The sequence below is a fragment of the Atractosteus spatula genome (assembly GCF_055471065.1).
Source record: "Atractosteus spatula isolate fAtrSpa1 chromosome 10 unlocalized genomic scaffold, fAtrSpa1.hap1 SUPER_10_unloc_2, whole genome shotgun sequence".
NCBI classification, from domain to species: Eukaryota; Metazoa; Chordata; class Actinopteri; order Semionotiformes; family Lepisosteidae; genus Atractosteus; species Atractosteus spatula.
Genome location: NW_028296622.1, coordinates 2579512 through 2603708, shown reverse-complemented (window position 1 = coordinate 2603708; position 24197 = coordinate 2579512). Strand labels below are relative to the sequence as shown.

At 58.9% G+C, this 24197-nt stretch overlaps 1 protein-coding gene across 1 annotated transcript in view; it reads left to right on the top strand.

Annotated features, from left to right (window-relative positions):
* The window catches only part of LOC148812648 (coiled-coil alpha-helical rod protein 1-like), a 63013-nt gene that overhangs the window by 12184 nt on the left and 26632 nt on the right, over positions 1 to 24197 (top strand). The window contains exons 2-7 of the mRNA XM_088908503.1: positions 8733 to 8955; positions 11005 to 11136; positions 17333 to 17492; positions 18629 to 18759; positions 20987 to 21104; positions 23156 to 23266. Coding sequence (XP_088764629.1) covers positions 8733 to 8955; positions 11005 to 11136; positions 17333 to 17492; positions 18629 to 18759; positions 20987 to 21104; positions 23156 to 23266 — 875 coding nt within the window. The remainder of the gene's footprint in view (positions 1 to 8732; positions 8956 to 11004; positions 11137 to 17332; positions 17493 to 18628; positions 18760 to 20986; positions 21105 to 23155; positions 23267 to 24197) is intronic.

The following is a 24197-nucleotide window of genomic DNA, read 5'->3' as shown; positions in this document are numbered from 1 at the left end:
CCCCTCTCCTGCTGCTCCGATCCTGTCTGTCTCCTCTCGTCCTGCGGCTCTCCTGTCACTCTGTGTCTCTGTGTCTCCTCTCGTCCTGCTGCTCTCCTGTGTCTCTGTGTCTCTGTGTCTCCTCTCGTCCTGCTGCTCTCCTGTCACTCTGTGTCTCCTCTCGTCCTGCTGCTCTCCTGTCACTCTGTGTCACTGTGTCTCCTCTCGTCCTGCTGCTCTCCTGTCACTCTGTGTCTCTGTGTCTCCTCTCGTCCTGCTGCTCTCCTGTCTCTCTGTGTCTCTGTGTCTCCTCTCGTCCTGCTGCTCTCCTGTCACTCTGTGTCTCCTCTCGTCCTGCTGCTCTCCTGTCACTCTGTGTCTCTGTGTCTCCTCTCGTCCTGCTGCTCTCCTGTCTCTCTGTGTCTCTGTGTCTCCTCTCGTCCTGCTGCTCTCCTGTCTCTCTGTGTCTCTGTGTCTCCTCTCGTCCTGCTGCTCTCCTGTCTCTGTGTCTCCTCTCGTCCTGCTGCTCTCCTGTCTCTCTGTGTCACTGTGTCTCCTCTCGTCCTGCTGCTCTCCTGTCTCTCTGTGTCTCCTCTCGTCCTGCTGCTTTCCTGTCTCTCTGTGTCACTGTGTCTCCTCTCGTCCTGCTGCTCTCCTGTCACTCTGTGTCTCCTCTCGTCCTGCTGCTCTCCTGTCACTCTGTGTCTCTGTGTCTCCTCTCGTCCTGCTGCTCTCCTGTCTCTCTGTGTCTCTGTGTCTCCTCTCGTCCTGCTGCTCTCCTGTCTCTCTGTCACTGTGTCTCCTCTCGTCCTGCTGCTCTCCTGTCTCTCTGTGTCTCCTCTCGTCCTGCTGCTCTCCTGTCACTCTGTGTCTCTGTGTCTCCTCTCGTCCTGCTGCTCTCCTGTCACTCTGTGTCTCCTCTCGTCCTGCTGCTCTCCTGTCTCTCTGTGTCACTGTGTCTCCTCTCGTCCTGCTGCTCTCCTGTCACTGTCTCCTGTCGTCCTGCTGCTCTCCTGTCACTCTGTGTCTCTGTGTCTCCTCTCGTCCTGCTGCTCTCCTGTCACTCTGTGTCTCCTCTTGTCCTGCTGCTCTCCTGTCTCTCTGTGTCTCTGTGTCTCCTCTCGTCCTGCTGCTCTCCTGTCTCTCTGTGTCACTGTGTCTCCTCTCGTCCTGCTGCTCTCCTGTCTCTCTGTGTCTCCTCTCGTCCTGCTGCTCTCCTGTCTCTCTGTGTCACTGTGTCTCCTCTCGTCCTGCTGCTCTCCTGTCACTCTGTGTCTCCTCTCGTCCTGCTGCTCTCCTGTCACTCTGTGTCTCTGTGTCTCCTCTCGTCCTGCTGCTCTCCTGTCACTGTGTCTCCTCTCGTCCTGCTGCTCTCCTGTCTCTCTGTGTCACTGTGTCTCCTCTCGTCCTGCTGCTCTCCTGTCACTGTCTCCTCTCGTCCTGCTGTTCTCCTGTCACTCTGTGTCTCTGTGTCTCCTCTCGTCCTGCTGCTCTCCTGTCACTCTGTGTCTCCTCTCGTCCTGCTGCTCTCCTGTCACTCTGTGTCTCTGTGTCTCCTCTCGTCCTGCTGCTCTCCTGTCTCTCTGTGTCTCTGTGTCTCCTCTCGTCCTGCTGCTCTCCTGTCTCTCTGTGTCTCCTCTCGTCCTGCTGCTCTCCTGTCTCTCTGTGTCACTGTGTCTCCTCTCGTCCTGCTGCTCTCCTGTCACTCTGTGTCTCCTCTCGTCCTGCTGCTCTCCTGTCACTCTGTGTCTCTGTGTCTCCTCTCGTCCTGCTGCTCTCCTGTCTCTCTGTGTCTCTGTGTCTCCTCTCGTCCTGCTGCTCTCCTGTCACTCTGTGTCTCCTCTCGTCCTGCTGCTCTCCTGTCACTCTGTGTCACTGTGTCTCCTCTCGTCCTGCTGCTCTCCTGTCACTGTGTCTCTGTGTCTCCTCTCGTCCTGCTGCTCTCCTGTCTCTCTGTGTCTCTGTGTCTCCTCTCGTCCTGCTGCTCTCCTGTCACTCTGTGTCTCCTCTCGTCCTGCTGCTCTCCTGTCACTCTGTGTCTCTGTGTCTCCTCTCTTCCTGCTGCTCTCCTGTCACTCTGTGTCTCTGTGTCTCCTCTCGTCCTGCTGCTCTCCTGTCTCTCTGTGTCTCTGTGTCTCCTGTCGTCCTGCTGCTCTCCTGTCACTCTGTGTCTCCTCTCGTCCTGCTGCTCTCCTGTCACTCTGTGTCTCTGTGTCTCCTCTCGTCCTGCTGCTCTCCTGTCTCTCTGTCTCTGTGTCTCCTCTCGTCCTGCTGCTCTCCTGTCTCTCTGTGTCACTGTGTCTCCTCTCGTCCTGCTGCTCTCCTGTCTCTCTGTGTCTCCTCTCGTCCTGCTGCTCTCCTGTCACTCTGTGTCTCTGTGTCTCCTCTCGTCCTGCTGCTCTCCTGTCTCTCTGTGTCTCTGTGTCTCCTCTCGTCCTGCTGCTCTCCTGTCTCTCTGTGTCACTGTGTCTCCTCTCGTCCTGCTGCTCTCCTGTCTCTCTGTGTCTCCTCTCGTCCTGCTGCTCTCCTGTCTCTCTGTGTCACTGTGTCTCCTCTCGTCCTGCTGCTCTCCTGTCACTCTGTGTCTCCTCTCGTCCTGCTGCTCTCCTGTCACTCTGTGTCTCTGTGTCTCCTCTCGTCCTGCTGCTCTCCTGTCTCTCTGTGTCTCTGTGTCTCCTCTCGTCCTGCTGCTCTCCTGTCTCTCTGTGTCTCTGTGTCTCCTCTCGTCCTGCTGCTCTCCTGTCTCTCTGTGTCTCCTCTCGTCCTGCTGCTCTCCTGTCACTCTGTGTCTTTGTGTCTCCTCTCGTCCTGCTGCTCTCCTGTCTCTCTGTGTCTCTGTGTCTCCTCTCGTCCTGCTGCTCTCCTGTCTCTCTGTGTCTCTGTGTCTCCTCTCGTCCTGCTGCTCTCCTGTCTCTCTGTGTCTCTGTGTCTCCTCTCGTCCTGCTGCTCTCCTGTCTCTGTGTCTCCTCTCGTCCTGCTGCTCTCCTGTCTCTCTGTGTCACTGTGTCTCCTCTCGTCCTGCTGCTCTCCTGTCACTCTGTCTCCTCTCGTCCTGCTGCTCTCCTGTCTCTCTGTGTCTCCTCTCGTCCTGCTGCTCTCCTGTCTCTGTGTGTCGCTGTGTCTCCTCTCCTGTCTCTGTGTTGGTCAGTGATGATGATGAAGCTCTCTCCTCCCAGCTGACTTCTCCAGTGTCCTGGTTCCTCCTTCACACTTCACTGTCCTGCTGCTCTCCTGTCTCTCTGTGTCTCCTCTCGTCCTGCTGCTCTCCTGTCTCTGTGTGTCACTGTGTCTCCTCTCATGTCTCTGTGTTGGTCAGTGATGATGATGAAGCTCTCTCCTCCCAGCTGACTTCTCCAGTGTCCTGGTTCCTCCTTCACACTTCACTGTCCTGCTGCTCTCCTGTCTCTCTGTGTCTCCTCTCGTCCTGCTGCTCTCCTGTCTCTGTGTGTCACTGTGTCTCCTCTCGCCTGCTGCTCTCCTGTCTCTCTGTCTCCTCTCGTTCTGCTGCTCTCCTGTCTCTGTGTCTCCCCTCTCCTCCTGCTCTCCTGTCTCTCTCTGTCTCCCCTCTCCTGCTGCTCCGATCCTGTCTGTCTCCTCTCGTCCTGCGGCTCTCCTGTCACTCTGTCTCCTCTCGTCCTGCTGCTCTCCTGTCACTCTGTGTCTCCTCTCGTCCTGCTGCTCTCCTGTCTCTGTGTGTCGCTGTGTCTCCTCTCATGTCTCTGTGTTGGTCAGTGATGATGATGAAGCTCTCTCCTCCCAGCTGACTTCTCCAGTGTCCTGGTTCCTCCTTCACACTTCACTGTCCTGCTGCTCTCCTGTCTCTCTGTGTCTCCTCTCGTCCTGCTGCTCTCCTGTCTCTGTGTGTCACTGTGTCTCCTCTCCTGTCTCTGTGTTGGTCAGTGATGATGATGAAGCTCTCTCCTCCCAGCTGACCTCTCCAGTGTCCTGGTTCCTCCTTCACACTTCACTGTCCTGCTGCTCTCCTGTCTCTCTGTGTCTCCTCTCGTCCTGCTGCTCTCCTGTCTCTGTGTGTCACTGTGTCTCCTCTCCTGTCTCTGTGTTGGTCAGTGATGATGATGAAGCTCTCTCCTCCCAGCTGACCTCTCCAGTGTCCTGGTTCCTCCTTCACACTTCACTGTCCTGCTGCTCTCCTGTCTCTCTGTGTCTCCTCTCGTCCTGCTGCTCTCCTGTCTCTGTGTCACTGTGTCTCCTCTCGTCCTGCTGCTCTCCTGTCTCTCTGTGTCACTGTGTCTCCTCTCGTCCTGCTGCTCTCCTGTCACTGTCTCCTCTCGTCCTGCTGCTCTCCTGTCACTCTGTGTCTCCTCTCGTCCTGCTGCTCTCCTGTCTCTGTGTGTCGCTGTGTCTCCTCTCCTGTCTCTGTGTTGGTCAGTGATGATGATGAAGCTCTCTCCTCCCAGCTGACCTCTCCAGTGTCCTGGTTCCTCCTTCAAACTTCACTGTCCTGCTGCTCTCCTGTCTCTCTGTGTCTCCTCTCGTCCTGCTGCTCTCCTGTCACTCTGTGTCTCCTCTCGTCCTGCTGCTCTCCTGTCTCTGTGTGTCGCTGTGTCTCCTCTCATGTCTCTGTGTTGGTCAGTGATGATGATGAAGCTCTCTCCTCCCAGCTGACCTCTCCAGTGTCCTGGTTCCTCCTTCAAACTTCACTGTCCTGCTGCTCTCCTGTCACTCTGTGTCTCCTCTCGTCCTGCTGCTCTCCTGTCTCTCTGTGTCTCCTCTCGTCCTGCTGCTCCGATCCTGTCTCCTCTCGTCCTGCTGCTCCGATCCTGTCTCCTCTCCTCCTGCGGCTCTCCTGTCACTCTGTCTCCTCTCGTCCTGCTGCTCTCCTGTCTCTGTGTGTCACTGTGTCTCCTCTCGCCTGCTGCTCTCCTGTCTCTCTGTCTCCTCTCGTCCTGCTGCTCTCCTGTCTCTCTGTGTCACTGTGTCTCCTCTCGTCCTGCTGCTCTCCTGTCACTCTGTGTCTCCTCTCGTCCTGCTGCTCTCCTGTCACTCTGTGTCTCTGTGTCTCCTCTCGTCCTGCTGCTCTCCTGTCTCTCTGTGTCTCTGTGTCTCCTCTCGTCCTGCTGCTCTCCTGTCTCTGTGTCTCCTCTCGTCCTGCTGCTCTCCTGTCTCTCTGTGTCACTGTGTCTCCTCTCGTCCTGCTGCTCTCCTGTCTCTCTGTGTCTCCTCTCGTCCTGCTGCTTTCCTGTCTCTCTGTGTCACTGTGTCTCCTCTCGTCCTGCTGCTCTCCTGTCACTCTGTGTCTCCTCTCGTCCTGCTGCTCTCCTGTCACTCTGTGTCTCTGTGTCTCCTCTCGTCCTGCTGCTCTCCTGTCTCTCTGTGTCTCTGTGTCTCCTCTCGTCCTGCTGCTCTCCTGTCTCTCTGTGTCTCTGTGTCTCCTCTCGTCCTGCTGCTCTCCTGTCTCTCTGTGTCTCTGTGTCTCCTCTCGTCCTGCTGCTCTCCTGTCTCTGTGTCTCCTCTCGTCCTGCTGCTCTCCTGTCTCTCTGTGTCACTGTGTCTCCTCTCGTCCTGCTGCTCTCCTGTCACTCTGTCTCCTCTCGTCCTGCTGCTCTCCTGTCTCTCTGTGTCTCCTCTCGTCCTGCTGCTCTCCTGTCTCTGTGTGTCACTGTGTCTCCTCTCCTGTCTCTGTGTTGGTCAGTGATGATGATGAAGCTCTCTCCTCCCAGCTGACTTCTCCAGTGTCCTGGTTCCTCCTTCACACTTCACTGTCCTGCTGCTCTCCTGTCTCTCTGTGTCTCCTCTCGTCCTGCTGCTCTCCTGTCTCTGTGTGTCACTGTGTCTCCTCTCGCCTGCTGCTCTCCTGTCTCTCTGTCTCCTCTCGTTCTGCTGCTCTCCTGTCTCTGTGTCTCCCCTCTCCTCCTGCTCTCCTGTCTCTCTCTGTCTCCCCTCTCCTGCTGCTCCGATCCTGTCTGTCTCCTCTCGTCCTGCGGCTCTCCTGTCACTCTGTCTCCTCTCGTCCTGCTGCTCTCCTGTCTCTCTGTGTCTCCTCTCGTCCTGCTGCTCTCCTGTCTCTGTGTGTCACTGTGTCTCCTCTCCTGTCTCTGTGTTGGTCAGTGATGATGATGAAGCTCTCTCCTCCCAGCTGACCTCTCCAGTGTCCTGGTTCCTCCTTCACACTTCACTGTCCTGCTGCTCTCCTGTCTCTCTGTGTCTCCTCTCGTCCTGCTGCTCTCCTGTCTCTGTGTGTCACTGTGTCTCCTCTCCTGTCTCTGTGTTGGTCAGTGATGATGATGAAGCTCTCTCCTCCCAGCTGACCTCTCCAGTGTCCTGGTTCCTCCTTCACACTTCACTGTCCTGCTGCTCTCCTGTCTCTCTGTGTCTCCTCTCGTCCTGCTGCTCTCCTGTCTCTGTGTCACTGTGTCTCCTCTCGTCCTGCTGCTCTCCTGTCTCTCTGTGTCACTGTGTCTCCTCTCGTCCTGCTGCTCTCCTGTCACTGTCTCCTCTCGTCCTGCTGCTCTCCTGTCACTCTGTGTCTCCTCTCGTCCTGCTGCTCTCCTGTCTCTGTGTGTCGCTGTGTCTCCTCTCCTGTCTCTGTGTTGGTCAGTGATGATGATGAAGCTCTCTCCTCCCAGCTGACCTCTCCAGTGTCCTGGTTCCTCCTTCAAACTTCACTGTCCTGCTGCTCTCCTGTCTCTCTGTGTCTCCTCTCGTCCTGCTGCTCTCCTGTCTCTGTGTGTCACTGTGTCTCCTCTCCTGTCTCTGTGTTGGTCAGTGATGATGATGAAGCTCTCTCCTCCCAGCTGACCTCTCCAGTGTCCTGGTTCCTCCTTCACACTTCACTGTCCTGCTGCTCTCCTGTCTCTCTGTGTCTCCTCTCGTCCTGCTGCTCTCCTGTCTCTGTGTCACTGTGTCTCCTCTCGTCCTGCTGCTCTCCTGTCTCTCTGTGTCACTGTGTCTCCTCTCGTCCTGCTGCTCTCCTGTCACTGTCTCCTCTCGTCCTGCTGCTCTCCTGTCACTCTGTGTCTCCTCTCGTCCTGCTGCTCTCCTGTCTCTGTGTGTCGCTGTGTCTCCTCTCCTGTCTCTGTGTTGGTCAGTGATGATGATGAAGCTCTCTCCTCCCAGCTGACCTCTCCAGTGTCCTGGTTCCTCCTTCAAACTTCACTGTCCTGCTGCTCTCCTGTCTCTCTGTGTCTCCTCTCGTCCTGCTGCTCTCCTGTCTCTGTGTGTCACTGTGTCTCCTCTCCTGTCTCTGTGTTGGTCAGTGATGATGATGAAGCTCTCTCCTCCCAGCTGACCTCTCCAGTGTCCTGGTTCCTCCTTCACACTTCACTGTCCTGCTGCTCTCCTGTCTCTCTGTGTCTCCTCTCGTCCTGCTGCTCTCCTGTCTCTCTGTGTCTCCTCTCGTCCTGCTGCTCTCCTGTCTCTGTGTGTCACTGTGTCTCCTCTCGTCCTGCTGCTCTCCTGTCTCTGTGTCTCCCCTCTCCTCCTGCTCTCCTGTCTCTGTGTCTCCCCTCTCCTCCTGCTCTCCTGTCTCTCTCTGTCTCCCCTCTCCTGCTGCTCCGATCCTGTCTGTCTCCTCTCGTCCTGCTGCTCTCCTGTCTCTGTGTGTCGCTGTGTCTCCTCTCCTGTCTCTGTGTTGGTCAGTGATGATGATGAAGCTCTCTCCTCCCAGCTGACCTCTCCAGTGTCCTGGTTCCTCCTTCAAACTTCACTGTCCTGCTGCTCTCCTGTCTCTCTGTGTCTCCTCTCGTCCTGCTGCTCTCCTGTCTCTGTGTGTCACTGTGTCTCCTCTCCTGTCTCTGTGTTGGTCAGTGATGATGATGAAGCTCTCTCCTCCCAGCTGACCTCTCCAGTGTCCTGGTTCCTCCTTCACACTTCACTGTCCTGCTGCTCTCCTGTCTCTCTGTGTCTCCTCTCGTCCTGCTGCTCTCCTGTCTCTGTGTGTCACTGTGTCTCCTCTCCTGTCTCTGTGTTGGTCAGTGATGATGATGAAGCTCTCTCCTCCCAGCTGACCTCTCCAGTGTCCTGGTTCCTCCTTCAAACTTCACTGTCCTGCTGCTCTCCTGTCTCTCTGTGTCTCCTCTCGTCCTGCTGCTCTCCTGTCTCTGTGTGTCACTGTGTCTCCTCTCATGTCTCTGTGTTGGTCAGTGATGATGATGAAGCTCTCTCCTCCCAGCTGACCTCTCCAGTGTCCTGGTTCCTCCTTCAAACTTCACTGTCCTGCTGCTCTCCTGTCTCTCTGTGTCTCCTCTCGTCCTGCTGCTCTCCTGTCTCTGTGTGTCGCTGTGTCTCCTCTCCTGTCTCTGTGTTGGTCAGTGATGATGATGAAGCTCTCTCCTCCCAGCTGACCTCTCCAGTGTCCTGGTTCCTCCTTCAAACTTCACTGTCCTGCTGCTCTCCTGTCTCTGTGTCACTGTGTCTCCTCTCGTCCTGCTGCTCTCCTGTCTCTCTGTGTCACTGTGTCTCCTCTCGTCCTGCTGCTCTCCTGTCACTGTCTCCTCTCGTCCTGCTGCTCTCCTGTCTCTCTGTGTCTCCTCTCGTCCTGCTGCTCTCCTGTCTCTGTGTGTCACTGTGTCTCCTCTCCTGTCTCTGTGTTGGTCAGTGATGATGATGAAGCTCTCTCCTCCCAGCTGACCTCTCCAGTGTCCTGGTTCCTCCTTCACACTTCACTGTCCTGCTGCTCTCCTGTCTCTCTGTGTCTCCTCTCGTCCTGCTGCTCTCCTGTCTCTGTGTGTCACTGTGTCTCCTCTCCTGTCTCTGTGTTGGTCAGTGATGATGATGAAGCTCTCTCCTCCCAGCTGACCTCTCCAGTGTCCTGGTTCCTCCTTCACACTTCACTGTGACCCCTGGGCCGGTGTCGGGGGGCACTGGGGTGCCCCTGTCCCGGGGGGTCCCCTCTGCGGCGCTGGCTCAGGCCCAGCAGGAGATCCAGGAGCTGCGGCGCCAGATCCAGGAGCAGAACCGGAACCAGGACCAGGGCAGGACAGAGCTGCTGCAGGGAGAGAGAGGAGCTCGGAGCAGGTACAGACCTCACCCCCACCAGGGGGCCACCTCTCGGGGTGTTACTGGGGTGCAGACTCTGGGGGGTGTAGGTGGGGGTGCAGACTCTCAGGGGTGTTACTGGGGTGCAGACTCTTGGGAGTGTAGGTGAGGGGGTGCAGACTCTTGGGGGTTTTATTGGGGTGCAGATTCTCTAGGGTGTAGGTGGGGGTGTAGACCCTCGGGGTGTTATTGAGGTACAGACTCTGGGGGGTGTAGGTGGGGGTGCAGACTCTCAGGGGTGTAGGTGGGGGTGCAGACTCTCGGGGTGTTATTGGGGTGCAGACTCTCGGGGGTGTAAGTGAGGGGGTGCAGACTCTCAGGGGTGTTACTGGGGTGCAGACTCTCGGGGGTTTTATTGGGGTGCAGACTCTCTGGGGTGTAGGTGGGGGTGTAGACCCTCAGGGTGTTATTGGGGTGCAGACTCTCGGGGGTGTAGGTGAGGGTGCAGACTCTCGGGGGTGTAGGTGGGGGTGCAGACTCTGGGGGGTGTAGGTGGGGGTGCAGACTCTCAGGGGTGTAGGTGGGGGTGCAGACTCTCGGGGGTGTAGGTGGGGGTGCAGACTCTCAGGGGTGTAGGTGGGGGTGCAGACTCTCGGGGTGTTACTGGGGTGCAGACTCTGGGGGGTGTAGGTGGGGGTGCAGACTCTCAGGGGTGTAGGTTGGGGTGCAGACTCTGGGGGGTGTAGGTGGGGGTGCAGACTCTCGGGGGTGTAGGTGAGGGTGCAGACTCTCGGGGGTTTTATTGGGGTGCAGACTCTGGGGGGTGTAGGTGAGGGTGCAGACTCTCGGGGGTGTAGGTGAGGGTGCAGACTCTCGGGGGTGTTATTGGGGTGCAGACTCTCGGGGGTGTAGGTGGGGGTGCAGACTCTCGGGGTGTTATTGGGGTGCAGACTCTCGGGGGTGTAGGTGAGGGTGCAGACTCTCGGGGGTGTTATTGGGGTGCAGACTCTCGAGGGTGTAGGTGGGGGTGCAGACTCTCGGGGGTGTAGGTGGGGATGCAGACTCTCGGGGGTTTTATTGGGGTGCAGACTCTTGGGAGTGTAGGTGAGGGGGTGCAGACTCTTGGGGGTGTTACTGGGGTCCAGACTCTCGGGGGTGTAGGTGAGGGTGCAGACTCTCGGGGTGTTATTGGGGTGCAGACTCTGGGGGGTGTAGGTGGGGGTGCAGACTCTCAGGGGTGTAGGTGAGGGTGCAGACTCTCGGGGGTGTTATTGGGGTGCAGACTCTCGAGGGTGTAGGTGGGGGTGCAGACTCTCGGGGGTGTAGGTGAGGGTGCAGACTCTCGGGGTGTTCTTGAGGTGCAGACTCTCGGGGGTGTTATTGGGGTGCAGACTCTCGGGGGTGTAGGTGGGGATGCAGACTCTCGGGGGTGTTATTGGGGTGCAGACTCTCGGGGGTGTAGGTGAGGGTGCAGACTCTCGGGGTGATATTGGGGTGCAGACTCTCTGGGGTGTAGGTGGGGGTGTAGACCCTCGGGGTGTTATTGAGGTACAGACTCTCGGGGGTGTAGGTGGGGGTGCAGACTGTCGGGGTGTTATTGGGGTGCAGACTCTCAGGGGTGTAAGTGAGGGGGTGCAGACTCTTGGGGGTGTTATTGGGGTGCAGACTCTCGGGGGTGTAGGTTTGGGTGCAGACTCTCGGGGGGTTATTGGGGTGCAGACTCTCGGGGGTGTAAGTGAGGGGGTGCAGACTCTTGGGGGTGTTACTGGGGTGCAGACTCTCGGGGGTGTTATTGGGGTGCAGACTCTCTGGGGTGTAGGTGGGGGTGTAGACCCTCAGGGTGTTATTGGGGTGCAGACTCTCGGGGGTGTAGGTGAGGGTGCAGACTCTTGGGGGTGTAGGTGGGGGTCCAGACTCTCGGGGGTGTAGGTGAGGGTGCAGACTCTCGGGGGTGTAGGTGAGGGTGCAGACTCTCGGGGTGTTATTGGGGTGCAGACTCTCGGGGGTGTAGGTGGGGGTGCAGACTCTCGGGGGTGTTATTGGGGTGCAGACTCTCGGGGGTGCTCAGACTGCCCTCTGTTCCCCCAGGTCTCTGGAAAGGGAGAAGGGAGGCGCCCCAGAGGCGCCCCCTGCTGGCCGGTGGGGGCAACTGGAGGCCTTGAGAGAGCTGAGCGCCCAGCAGCGCCAGGAGCTGCTCCAGAGAGACGGCGCTCTCTGCAGGTGAGAGAGTGTGCCTGCTGGACACTGGGCTGTGTCTCCTGTCTCTGTCTCTCCTGTCTCCTGTCTCTGTCTCTCTCCTGTGTGTCCTGAGCTGAGCGCCCAGCAGAACCAGGAGCTGCTCCAGAGAGACGGCGCTCTCTGCAGGTGAGAGAGTGTGCCTGCTGGACACTGGGCTGTGTCTCCTGTCTCTGTCTCTCCTGTCTCCTGTCTCTGTCTCTCTCCTGTGTGTCCTGAGCTGAGCGCCCAGCAGCGCCAGGAGCTGCTCCAGAGAGACGGCGCTCTCTGCAGGTGAGAGAGTGTGCCTGCTGGACACTGGGCTGTGTCTCCTGTCTCTGTCTCTCCTGTCTCCTCTCTCTGTCTCTCTCCTGTGTGTCCTGAGCTGAGCGCCCAGCAGAACCAGGAGCTGCTCCAGAGAGACGGCGCTCTCTGCAGGTGAGAGAGTGTGCCTGCTGGACACTGGGCTGTGTCTCCTGTCTCTGTCTCTCCTGTCTCCTGTCTCTGTCTCTCTCCTGTGTGTCCTGAGCTGAGCGCCCAGCAGAGCCAGGAGCTGCTCCAGAGAGACGGCGCTCTCTGCAGGTGAGAGAGTGTGCCTGCTGGACACTGGGCTGTGTCTCCTGTCTCTGTCTCTCCTGTCTCCTGTCTCTGTCTCTCTCCTGTGTGTCCTGAGCTGAGCGCCCAGCAGCGCCAGGAGCTGCTCCAGAGAGACGGCGCTCTCTGCAGGTGAGAGAGTGTGCCTGCTGGACACTGGGCTGTGTCTCCTGTCTCTGTCTCTCTCCTGTGTGTCCTGAGCTGAGCACCCAGCAGAGCCAGGAGCTGCTCCAGAGAGACGGCGCTCTCTGCAGGTGAGAGAGTGTGCCTGCTGGACACTGGGCTGAGTCTCCTGTCTCTGTCTCTCCTGTCTCCTGTCTCTGTCTCTCTCCTGTGTGTCCTGAGCTGAGCGCCCAGCAGAGCCAGGAGCTGCTCCAGAGAGACGGCGCTCTCTGCAGGTGAGAGAGTGTGCCTGCTGGACACTGGGCTGTGTCTCCTGTCTCTGTCTCTCTCCTGTGTGTCCTGAGCTGAGCGCCCAGCAGAGCCAGGAGCTGCTCCAGAGAGACGGCGCTCTCTGCAGGTGAGAGAGTGTGCCTGCTGGACACTGGGCTGTGTCTCCTGTCTCTGTCTCTCCTGTCTCCTGTCTCTGTCTCTCTCCTGTGTGTCCTGAGCTGAGCGCCCAGCAGAGCCAGGAGCTGCTCCAGAGAGACGGCGCTCTCTGCAGGTGAGAGAGTGTGCCTGCTGGACACTGGGCTGTGTCTCCTGTCTCTGTCTCTCCTGTCTCCTGTCTCTGTCTCTCTCCTGTGTGTCCTGAGCTGAGCGCCCAGCAGAGCCAGGAGCTGCTCCAGAGAGACGGCGCTCTCTGCAGGTGAGAGAGTGTGCCTGCTGGACACTGGGCTGTGTCTCCTGTCTCTGTCTCTCCTGTCTCCTGTCTCCTGTCTCTGTCTCTCTCCTGTGTGTCCTGAGCTGAGCGCCCAGCAGAGCCAGGAGCTGCTCCAGAGAGACGGCGCTCTCTGCAGGTGAGAGAGTGTGCCTGCTGGACACTGGGCTGTGTCTCCTGTCTCTGTCTCTCCTGTCTCCTCTCTCTGTCTCTCTCCTGTGTGTCCTGAGCTGAGCGCCCAGCAGAGCCAGGAGCTGCTCCAGAGAGACGGCGCTCTCTGCAGGTGAGAGAGTGTGCCTGCTGGACACTGGGCTGTGTCTCCTGTCTCTGTCTCTCCTGTCTCCTGTCTCTGTCTCTCTCCTGTGTGTCCTGAGCTGAGCGCCCAGCAGAGCCAGGAGCTGCTCCAGAGAGACGGCGCTCTCTGCAGGTGAGAGAGTGTGCCTGCTGGACACTGGGCTGTGTCTCCTGTCTCTGTCTCTCTCCTGTGTGTCCTGAGCTGAGCGCCCAGCAGCGCCAGGAGCTGCTCCAGAGAGACGGCGCTCTCTGCAGGTGAGAGAGTGTGCCTGCTGGACACTGGGCTGTGTCTCCTGTCTCTGTCTCTCTCCTGTGTGTCCTGAGCTGAGCGCCCAGCAGAGCCAGGAGCTGCTCCAGAGAGACGGCGCTCTCTGCAGGTGAGAGAGTGTGCCTGCTGGACACTGGGCTGTGTCTCCTGTCTCTGTCTCTCCTGTCTCCTGTCTCTGTCTCTCCTGTCTCCTGTCTCTGTCTCTCTCCTGTGTGTCCTGAGCTGAGCGCCCAGCAGAGCCAGGAGCTGCTCCAGAGAGACGGCGCTCTCTGCAGGTGAGAGAGTGTGCCTGCTGGACACTGGGCTGTGTCTCCTGTCTCTGTCTCTCCTGTCTCCTGTCTCTGTCTCTCTCCTGTGTGTCCTGAGCTGAGCGCCCAGCAGCGCCAGGAGCTGCTCCAGAGAGACGGCGCTCTCTGCAGGTGAGAGAGTGTGCCTGCTGGACACTGGGCTGTCTCTCCTGTCTCTGTCTCTCCTGTCTCCTGTCTCCTGTCTCTGTCTCTCTCCTGTGTGTCCTGAGCTGAGCGCCCAGCAGAGCCAGGAGCTGCTCCAGAGAGACGGCGCTCTCTGCAGGTGAGAGAGTGTGCCTGCTGGACACTGGGCTGTGTCTCCTGTCTCTGTCTCTCCTGTGTGTCCTGAGCTGAGCGCCCAGCAGAGCCAGGAGCTGCTCCAGAGAGACGGCGCTCTCTGCAGGTGAGAGAGTGTGCCTGCTGGACACTGGGCTGTGTCTCCTGTCTCTGTCTCTCCTGTCTCCTGTCTCTGTCTCTCCTGTGTGTCCTGAGCTGAGCGCCCAGCAGAGCCAGGAGCTGCTCCAGAGAGACGGCGCTCTCTGCAGGTGAGAGAGTGTGCCTGCTGGACACTGGGCTGTGTCTCCTGTCTCTGTCTCTCCTGTCTCCTGTCTCTGTCTCTCTCCTGTGTGTCCTGAGCTGAGCGCCCAGCAGAGCCAGGAGCTGCTCCAGAGAGACGGCGCTCTCTGCAGGTGAGAGAGTGTGCCTGCTGGACACTGGGCTGTGTCTCCTGTCTCTGTCTCTCCTGTCTCCTGTCTCTGTCTCTCTCCTGTGTGTCCTGAGCTGAGCGCCCAGCAGAGCCAGGAGCTGCTCCAGAGAGACGGCGCTCTCTGCAGGTGAGAGAGTGTGCCTGGTGGACACTGGGCTGTGTCTCCTGTCTCTGTCTCTCCTGTCTCCTGTCTCTGTCTCTCTCCTGTGTGTCCTGAGCTGAGCGCCCAGCAGAGCCAGGAGCTGCTCCAGAGAGACGGCGCTCTCTGCAGGTGAGAGAGTGTGCCTGCTGGACACTGGGCTGTGTCTCCTGTCTCTGTCTCTCCTGTCTCCTGTCTCTGTCTCTCTCCTGTGTGTCCTGAGCTGAGCGCCCAGCAGAGCCAGGAGCTGCTCCAGAGAGACGGCGCTCTCTGCAGGTGAGAGAGTGTGCCTGCTGGACACTGGGCTGTGTCTCCTGTCTCTGTCTCTCCTGTGTGTCCTGAGCTGAGCGCCCAGCAGAGCCAGGAGCTGCTCCAGAGAGACGGCGCTCTCTGCAGGTGAGAGAGTGTGCCTGCTGGACACTGGGCTGTGTCTCCTGTCTCTGTCTCTCTCCTGTGTGTCCTGAGCTGAGCGCCCAGCAGAACCAGGAGCTGCTCCAGAGAGACGGCGCTCTCTGCAGGTGAGAGAGTGTGCCTGCTGGACACTGGGCTGTGTCTCCTGTCTCTGTCTCTCCTGTCTCCTGTCTCTGTCTCTCTCCTGTGTGTCCTGAGCTGAGCGCCCAGCAGAGCCAGGAGCTGCTCCAGAGAGACGGCGCTCTCTGCAGGTGAGAGAGTGTGCCTGCTGGACACTGGGCTGTGTCTCCTGTCTCTGTCTCTCCTGTCTCCTGTCTCTGTCTCTCTCCTGTGTGTCCTGAGCTGAGCGCCCAGCAGAGCCAGGAGCTGCTCCAGAGAGACGGCGCTCTCTGCAGGTGAGAGAGTGTGCCTGCTGGACACTGGGCTGTGTCTCCTGTCTCTGTCTCTCCTGTCTCCTGTCTCTGTCTCTCTCCTGTGTGTCCTGAGCTGAGCGCCCAGCAGAGCCAGGAGCTGCTCCAGAGAGACGGCGCTCTCTGCAGGTGAGAGAGTGTGCCTGCTGGACACTGGGCTGTGTCTCCTGTCTCTGTCTCTCCTGTCTCCTGTCTCTGTCTCTCTCCTGTGTGTCCTGAGCTGAGCGCCCAGCAGCGCCAGGAGCTGCTCCAGAGAGACGGTGCTCTCTGCAGGTGAGAGAGTGTGCCTGCTGGACACTGGGCTGTGTCTCCTGTCTCTGTCTCTCCTGTCTCCTGTCTCTGTCTCTCTCCTGTGTGTCCTGAGCTGAGCGCCCAGCAGCGCCAGGAGCTGCTCCAGAGAGACGGCGCTCTCTGCAGGTGAGAGAGTGTGCCTGCTGGACACTGGGCTGTGTCTCCTGTCTCTGTCTCTCTCCTGTGTGTCCTGAGCTGAGCGCCCAGCAGAGCCAGGAGCTGCTCCAGAGAGACGGCGCTCTCTGCAGGTGAGAGAGTGTGCCTGCTGGACACTGGGCTGTGTCTCCTGTCTCTGTCTCTCCTGTCTCCTGTCTCTGTCTCTCTCCTGTGTGTCCTGAGCTGAGCGCCCAGCAGCGCCAGGAGCTGCTCCAGAGAGACGGCGCTCTCTGCAGGTGAGAGAGTGTGCCTGCTGGACACTGGGCTGTGTCTCCTGTCTCTGTCTCTCCTGTGTGTCCTGAGCTGAGCGCCCAGCAGAGCCAGGAGCTGCTCCAGAGAGACGGCGCTCTCTGCAGGTGAGAGAGTGTGCCTGCTGGACACTGGGCTGTGTCTCCTGTCTCTGTCTCTCCTGTCTCCTGTCTCTGTCTCTCCTGTGTGTCCTGAGCTGAGCGCCCAGCAGAGCCAGGAGCTGCTCCAGAGAGACGGCGCTCTCTGCAGGTGAGAGAGTGTGCCTGCTGGACACTGGGCTGTGTCTCCTGTCTCTGTCTCTCCTGTCTCCTGTCTCTGTCTCTCTCCTGTGTGTCCTGAGCTGAGCGCCCAGCAGAGCCAGGAGCTGCTCCAGAGAGACGGCGCTCTCTGCAGGTGAGAGAGTGTGCCTGCTGGACACTGGGCTGTGTCTCCTGTCTCTGTCTCTCCTGTCTCCTGTCTCTGTCTCTCTCCTGTGTGTCCTGAGCTGAGCGCCCAGCAGAGCCAGGAGCTGCTCCAGAGAGACGGCGCTCTCTGCAGGTGAGAGAGTGTGCCTGCTGGACACTGGGCTGTGTCTCCTGTCTCTGTCTCTCCTGTCTCCTGTCTCTGTCTCTCTCCTGTGTGTCCTGAGCTGAGCGCCCAGCAGAGCCAGGAGCTGCTCCAGAGAGACGGCGCTCTCTGCAGGTGAGAGAGTGTGCCTGCTGGACACTGGGCTGTGTCTCCTGTCTCTGTCTCTCCTGTCTCCTGTCTCTGTCTCTCTCCTGTGTGTCCTGAGCTGAGCGCCCAGCAGAGCCAGGAGCTGCTCCAGAGAGACGGCGCTCTCTGCAGGTGAGAGAGTGTGCCTGCTGGACACTGGGCTGTGTCTCCTGTCTCTGTCTCTCCTGTGTGTCCTGAGCTGAGCGCCCAGCAGAGCCAGGAGCTGCTCCAGAGAGACGGCGCTCTCTGCAGGTGAGAGAGTGTGCCTGCTGGACACTGGGCTGTGTCTCCTGTCTCTGTCTCTCCTGTCTCCTGTCTCTGTCTCTCTCCTGTGTGTCCTGAGCTGAGCGCCCAGCAGAGCCAGGAGCTGCTCCAGAGAGACGGCGCTCTCTGCAGGTGAGAGAGTGTGCCTGCTGGACACTGGGCTGTGTCTCCTGTCTCTGTCTCTCCTGTCTCCTGTCTCTGTCTCTCTCCTGTGTGTCCTGAGCTGAGCGCCCAGCAGAGCCAGGAGCTGCTCCAGAGAGACGGCGCTCTCTGCAGGTGAGAGAGTGTGCCTGCTGGACACTGGGCTGTGTCTCCTGTCTCTGTCTCTCCTGTCTCCTGTCTCTGTCTCTCTCCTGTGTGTCCTGAGCTGAGCGCCCAGCAGAGCCAGGAGCTGCTCCAGAGAGACGGCGCTCTCTGCAGGTGAGAGAGTGTGCCTGCTGGACACTGGGCTGTGTCTCCTGTCTCTGTCTCTCCTGTCTCCTGTCTCTGTCTCTCTCCTGTGTGTCCTGAGCTGAGCGCCCAGCAGCGCCAGGAGCTGCTCCAGAGAGACGGCGCTCTCTGCAGGTGAGAGAGTGTGCCTGCTGGACACTGGGCTGTGTCTCCTGTCTCCCCGTCCTCAGGCTGCAGCAGAAGCTGGAAGAGGTCCAGTCTGAGCTGAGCCGGGCCAGGCAGGAGCAGGACAGGCTGCAGGCCCAGCAGGAGGCGCTGACGCAGGAGAGAGACCGGGCTGAGGCCGAGCTGAGCCGGGCCAGGCAGGAGCAGGACAGGGCGCTGGCACAGGTGGGGCTCTACACAGAGAGGGGTGGAAGGGGGGAACAAGCTGATACCCTGGCTTCTCTCCAGACACAGCTGGGTGAGCTCCTCCAGTCAGGACAGGAGGCTCTACTGTACACAGAGAGGGGCGGGAGGGGGGAACAAGCTGATACCCTGGCTTCTCTCCAGACACAGCTGGGTGAGCTCCTCCAGTCAGGACAGGAGGCTCTACTGTACACAGAGAGGGGTGGGAGGGGGGAACAAGCCGATACCCTGGCTTCTCTCCAGACACAGCTGGGTGAGCTCCTCCAGTCAGGACAGGGGGCTCTACTGTACACAGAGAGAGGCGGGAGGGGGGAACAAGCCGATACCCTGGCTTCTCTCCAGACACAGCTGGGTGAGCTCCTCCAGTCAGGACAGGAGGCTCTACTGTACACAGAGAGGGGCGGGAGGGGGGAACAAGCTGATACCCTGGCTTCTCTCCAGACACAGCTGGGTGAGCTCCTCCAGTCAGGACAGGAGGCTCTACTGTACACAGAGAGGGGTGGGAGGGGGGAACAAGCCGAGACCCTGGCTTCTCTCCAGACACAGCTGGGTGAGCTCCTCCAGTCAGGACAGGAGGCTCTACTGTACACAGAGAGGGGCGGGAGGGGGGAACAAGCTGATACCCTGGCTTCTCTCCAGACACAGCTGGGTGAGCTCCTCCAGTCAGGACAGGAGGCTCTACTGTACACAGAGAGGGGTGGGAGGGGGGAACAAGCCGATACCCTGGCTTCTCTCCAGACACAGCTGGGTGAGCTCCTCCAGTCAGGACAGGAGGCTCTACTGTACACAGAGAGGGGTGGGAGGGGGGAACAAGCCGAGACCCTGGCTTCTCTCCAGACACAGCTGGGTGAGCTCCTCCAGTCAGGACAGGAGGCGCTACTGTACACAGAGAGGGGTGGGAGGGGGGAACAAGCCGATACCCTGGCTTCTCTCCAGACACAGCTGGGTGAGCTCCTCCAGTCAGGACAGGAGGCTCTACTGTACACAGAGAGGGGTGGGAGGAGGGAACAAGCTGCCCAGCCCTGTTGCTGAGGCCGGTGTGTCTCCAGGTGAGGGGCAGGCGGCCGGGGTGCCCCAGCGCTCCTGCCCACTGCCTGCCTGTCTGCTGTCTCCCCCAGCTGGAGTCCCTGAGGCTCGACGGCGCCGCCCTGCAGGCCGCCCTCAGCACCGCGGCGCAGGACAGCTCCCAGCTCAGGGCCCAGCTGCTGCAGGCCCAGCAGGAGAGGGAGCAGCTGGAGGCGCAGCTGAGGTACAGGGGTACAGGGGTCACAGTGTGGCTGAGGTACAGGGGTACAGGGGTCACAGTGTGGCTGAGGTACAGGGGTCACTGATGCTGAGGTACAGCTGAGGTACAGTGGTCACTGATTTTGAGGTACAGGGGTACAGGGTTCACAGTGAGGCTGAGGTACAGGGGTACAGGGGTCACAGTGTGGCTGAGGCACAGCTGAGGTACAGGGGTACAGGGTTCACAGTGAGGCTGAGGTACAGGGGTACAGGGGTCACAGTGAGGCTGAGGCACAGCTGAGGTACAGGGGTCACAGTGATGCTGAGGTACAGGGGTCACAGTGTGGTTGAGGCACAGCTGAGGTACAGGGGTCACAGTGAGGCTGAGGCACAGCTGAGGTACAGGGGTCACAGTGTGGCTGAGGTACAGGGGTACAGGGGTCACAGTGAGGCTGAGGCACAGCTGAGGTACAGGGGTCACAGTGATGCTGAGGTACAGGGGTTACAGTGATGCTGAGGTACAGGGGTCACAGTGTGGTTGAGGTACAGGGGTCACAGTGTGGTTGAGGTACAGGGGTCACAGTCAGGCTGAGGCACAGCTGAGGTACAGGGGTCACAGTGAGGCTGAGGTACAGGGGTTACAGTGATGCTGAGGTACAGGGGTCACAGTGTGGTTGAGGTACAGGGGTCACAGTGTGGTTGAGGTACAGGGGTCACAGTCAGGCTGAGGCACAGCTGAGGTACAGGGGTCACAGTGAGGCTGAGGTACAGGGGTTACAGTGATGCTGAGGTACAGGGGTCACAGTGTGGTTGAGGTACAGGGGTCACAGTCAGGCTGAGGCACAGCTGAGGTACAGGGGTCACAGTGTGGTTGAGGTACAGGGGTCACAGTGAGGCTGTGGTACAGGGTTCACAGTGAGGCTGAGGTACAGGGGTACAGGGGTCACAGTGTGGCTGAGGCACAGCTGAGGTACAGGGGTCACAGTGAGGCTGAGGCACAGCTGAGGTACAGGGGTCACAGTGTGGTTGAGGTACAGGGGTCACAGTGAGGCTGAGGTACAGGGGTCACAGTGAGGCTGAGGCACAGCTGAGGTACAGGGGTCACAGTGAGGCTGAGGTACAGGGGTACAGGGGTCACAGTGAGGCTGAGGCACAGCTGAGGTACAGGGGTCACAGTGAGGCTGAGGTACAGGGGTACAGGGGTCACAGTGAGGCTGAGGCACAGCTGAGGTACAGGGGTCACAGTGTGGTTGAGGTACAGGGGTCACAGTGAGGCTGAGGTACAGGGGTCACAGTCAGGCTGAGGCACAGCTGAGGTACAGGGGTCACAGTGAGGCTGAGGTACAGGGGTTACAGTGATGCTGAGGTACAGGGGTCACAGTGTGGTTGAGGTACAGGGGTCACAGTGAGGCTGTGGTACAGGGTTCACAGTGAGGCTGAGGTACAGGGGTACAGGGGTCACAGTGTGGCTGAGGCACAGCTGAGGTACAGGGGTCACAGTGAGGCTGAGGCACAGCTGAGGTACAGGGGTACAGGGTTCACAGTGAGGCTGAGGTACAGGGGTACAGGGGTCACAGTGAGGCTGAGGCACAGCTGAGGTACAGGGGTCACAGTGTGGCTGAGGTACAGGGGTACAGGGGTCACAGTGAGGCTGAGGCACAGCTGAGGTACAGGGGTCACAGTGATGCTGAGGTACAGGGGTCACAGTGTGGTTGAGGTACAGGGGTCACAGTCAGGCTGAGGCACAGCTGAGGTACAGGGGTCACAGTGAGGCTGAGGTACAGGGGTTACAGTGATGCTGAGGTACAGGGGTCACAGTGTGGTTGAGGTACAGGGGTCACAGTGTGGTTGAGGTACAGGGGTCACAGTCAGGCTGAGGCACAGCTGAGGTACAGGGGTCACAGTGAGGCTGAGGTACAGGGGTTACAGTGATGCTGAGGTACAGGGGTCACAGTGTGGTTGAGGTACAGGGGTCACAGTGTGGTTGAGGTACAGGGGTCACAGTCAGGCTGAGGCACAGCTGAGGTACAGGGGTCACAGTGAGGCTGAGGTACAGGGGTCACAGTGTGGTTGAGGTACAGGGGTCACAGTGAGGCTGTGGTACAGGGGTCACAGTGATGCTGTGGTACAGGGGTGCGGGTGCAGGGTGAAAGGGCAGTGGTGGAATATTGCAGTATGGAGGTGAAAGGTGAAAGGTCAGGGTGTTTTGGGTGAAGGGTCGTAGTGAGAGGTCAGGGTGCGCTGTGTTGCAGGGAGACCGGGGAGGCCCTGCAGGAGCAGACAGCCGCTGTGCAGGCCCTGAGGAGGTACATCGGAGAGCAGAACCCCGACTCTGAGCAGGACAGGGGACACCCCTCCACCACCCTGAAGGTACAGCGTGTGTGTGTGTGTGTGTTACTGTGAGTGTTACTCTCTCTGTCTCTGTCTCTCTCTGTCCAGAGGCTGCAGGAGGAGAAGGACACTCTGTGTGTGTGTGTGTGACAGTGAGTGTTACTCTCTCTGTCTCTGTCTGTCCAGAGGCTGCAGGAGGAGAAGGACACTCTGTGTGTGTGTGTGTGTGTGTGTGTGTGTGACAGTGAGTGTTACTCTCTCTGTCTCTGTCTCTCTCTGTCCAGAGGCTGCAGGAGGAGAAGGACACTCTGTGTGTGTGTGTGTGTGTGTGTGTGTTACTGTGAGTGTTACTCTCTCTGTCTCTGTCTCTCTCTGTCCAGAGGCTGCAGGAGGAGAAGGACACTCTGTGTGTGTGTGTGTGACAGTGAGTGTTACTCTCTCTGTCTCTGTCTGTCCAGAGGCTGCAGGAGGAGAAGGACACTCTGTGTGTGTGTGTGTGTGTGTGTGTGTGTGTGTGTGTGTGTGACAGTGAGTGTTACTCTCTCTGTCTCTGTCTCTCTCTGTCCAGAGGCTGCAGGAGGAGAAGGACACTCTGTGTGTGTGTGTGTGTGTGTGTGTGTGTGTGTGTGTGTGTGTGTTACTGTGAGTGTTACTCTCTCTGTCTCTGTCTCTCTCTGTCCAGAGGCTGCAGGAGGAGAAGGACACTCTGTGTGTGTGTGTGTGTGTGTGTGTGTTACTGTGAGTGTTACTCTCTCTGTCTCTGTCTCTCTCTGTCCAGAGGCTGCAGGAGGAGAAGGACACTCTGTGTGTGTGTGTGTGACAGTGAGTGTTACTCTCTCTGTCTCTGTCTGTCCAGAGGCTGCAGGAGGAGAAGGACACTCTGTGTGTGTGTGTGTGTGTGTGTGTGTGTGTGTGACAGTGAGTGTTACTCTCTCTGTCTCTGTCTGTCCAGAGGCTGCAGGAGGAGAAGGACACTCTGTGTGTGTGTGTGTGTGTGTGTGTGTGTGTGTTACTGTCCTCTTTGAGTGGGGGCCCTTTTTTACTTTACCTCTCTGTCTCTGTCTCTCTCTGTCCAGAGGCTGCAGGAGGAGAAGGACACTCTGTGTGTGTGTGTGTGTGTGTGTGTGACAGTGTGTGTGTTACTCTCTCTGTCTCTGTCTCTCTCTGTCCAGAGGCTGCAGGAGGAGAAGGACACTCTGTGTGTGTGTGTGTGTGTGTGTGTTACTGTGAGTGTTACTCTCTCTGTCTCTGTCTCTCTCTGTCCAGAGGCTGCAGGAGGAGAAGGACACTCTGTGTGTGTGTGTGTGTGTGTGTGTTACTGTGGAGTGTTACTCTCTCTGTCTCTGTCTCTCCTCTGTCCAGAGGCTGCAGGAGGAGAAGGACACTCTGTGTGTGTGTGTGTGTGTGTTACTGTGAGTGTTACTCTCTCTGTCTCTGTTCTGTCCAGAGGCTGCAGGAGGAGAAGGACACTCGTGTGTTGTGTGTGTGTGTGTGTGTGTGTGCACAGTGAGTGTTACTCTCTCTGTCTCTGTTCTGTCCAGAGGCTGCAGGAGGAGAAGGACACTCTGTGTGGTGTGTGTGTGTGTGACAGTGAGTGTTACTCTCTCTGTCTCTGTCTGTCCAGAGGCTGCAGGAGGAGAAGGACACTCTGTGTGTGTGTGTGTGTGTGTGTGTGTGTGTTACTGTGAGTGTTACTCTCTCTGTCTCTGTCTCTCTCTGTCCAGAGGCTGCAGGAGGAGAAGGACACTCTGTGTGTGTGTGTGTGTGTGTTACTGTGAGTGTTACTCTCTCTGTCTCTGTCTCTCTCTGTCCAGAGGCTGCAGGAGGAGAAGGACACTCTGTGTGTGTGTGTGTGTGTGTGTGTGTGTGACAGTGAGTGTTACTCTCTCTGTCTCTGTCTCTCTCTGTCCAGAGGCTGCAGGAGGAGAAGGACACTCTGTGTGTGTGTGTGTGTGTGTTACTGTGAGTGTTACTCTCTCTGTCTCTGTCTCTCTCTGTCCAGAGGCTGCAGGAGGAGAAGGACACTCTGTGTGTGTGTGTGTGTGAGACAGTGAGTGTTACTCTCTCTGTCTCTGTCTCTCTCTGTCCAGAGGCTGCAGGAGGAGAAGGACACTCTGAGCCTCACTGCGGAGCTGCTGAAGGTTCGACTGGAGTCCCTCAGCGATGTTCTGGCCCTGCAGGAGGCCGAGCTGGGCGAGCAGGTGAGCTCAGGCCCGGTTCTGACCCATCCTGGAACACCAGAGCCCCGTCCACGCCTACCGACCCCTGTCCCTGATCTGTCTCCTGTCTCCTCTGTCCCTGCCCAGCTGCAGTCCCAGCCCCAGCGCTGTGTCTCCTGTCTCCTCTGTCCCTGCCCAGCTGCAGTCCCAGCCCCAGCGCTGTGTCCCTGATCTGTCTCCTGTCTCCTCTGTCCCTGCCCAGCTGCAGTCCCAGCCCCAGCCCCGTCTCTCTGATGTGTCTCCTGTCTCCTCTATCCCTGATGTGTCTCCTGTCTCCTCTGTCCCTGCCCAGCTGCAGTCCCAGCCCCAGCCCCGTCTCTCTGATGTGTCTCCTGTCTCCTCTATCCCTGATCTGTCTCCTGTCTCCTCTGTCCCTGCCCAGCTGCAGTCCCAGCCCCAGCGCTGTGTCTCCTGTCTCCTCTGTCCCTGCCCAGCTGCAGTCCCAGCCCCAGCGCTGTGTCTCCTGTCTCCTCTGTCCCTGCCCAGCTGCAGTCCCAGCCCCAGCGCTGTGTCCCTGATCTGTCTCCTGTCTCCTCTGTCCCTGCCCAGCTGCAGTCCCAGCCCCAGCCCCGTCTCTCTGATGTGTCTCCTGTCTCCTCTATCCCTGATGTGTCTCCTGTCTCCTCTGTCCCTGCCCAGCTGCAGTCCCAGCCCCAGCGCTGTGTCTCCTGTCTCCTCTGTCCCTGCCCAGCTGCAGTCCCAGCCCCAGCGCTGTGTCTCCTGTCTCCTCTGTCCCTGCCCAGCTGCAGTCCCAGCCCCAGCGCTGTGTCCCTGATCTGTCTCCTGTCTCCTCTGTCCCTGCCCAGCTGCAGTCCCAGCCCCAGCCCCGTCTCTCTGATGTGTCTCCTGTCTCCTCTATCCCTGATGTGTCTCCTGTCTCCTCTGTCCCTGCCCAGCTGCAGTCCCAGCCCCA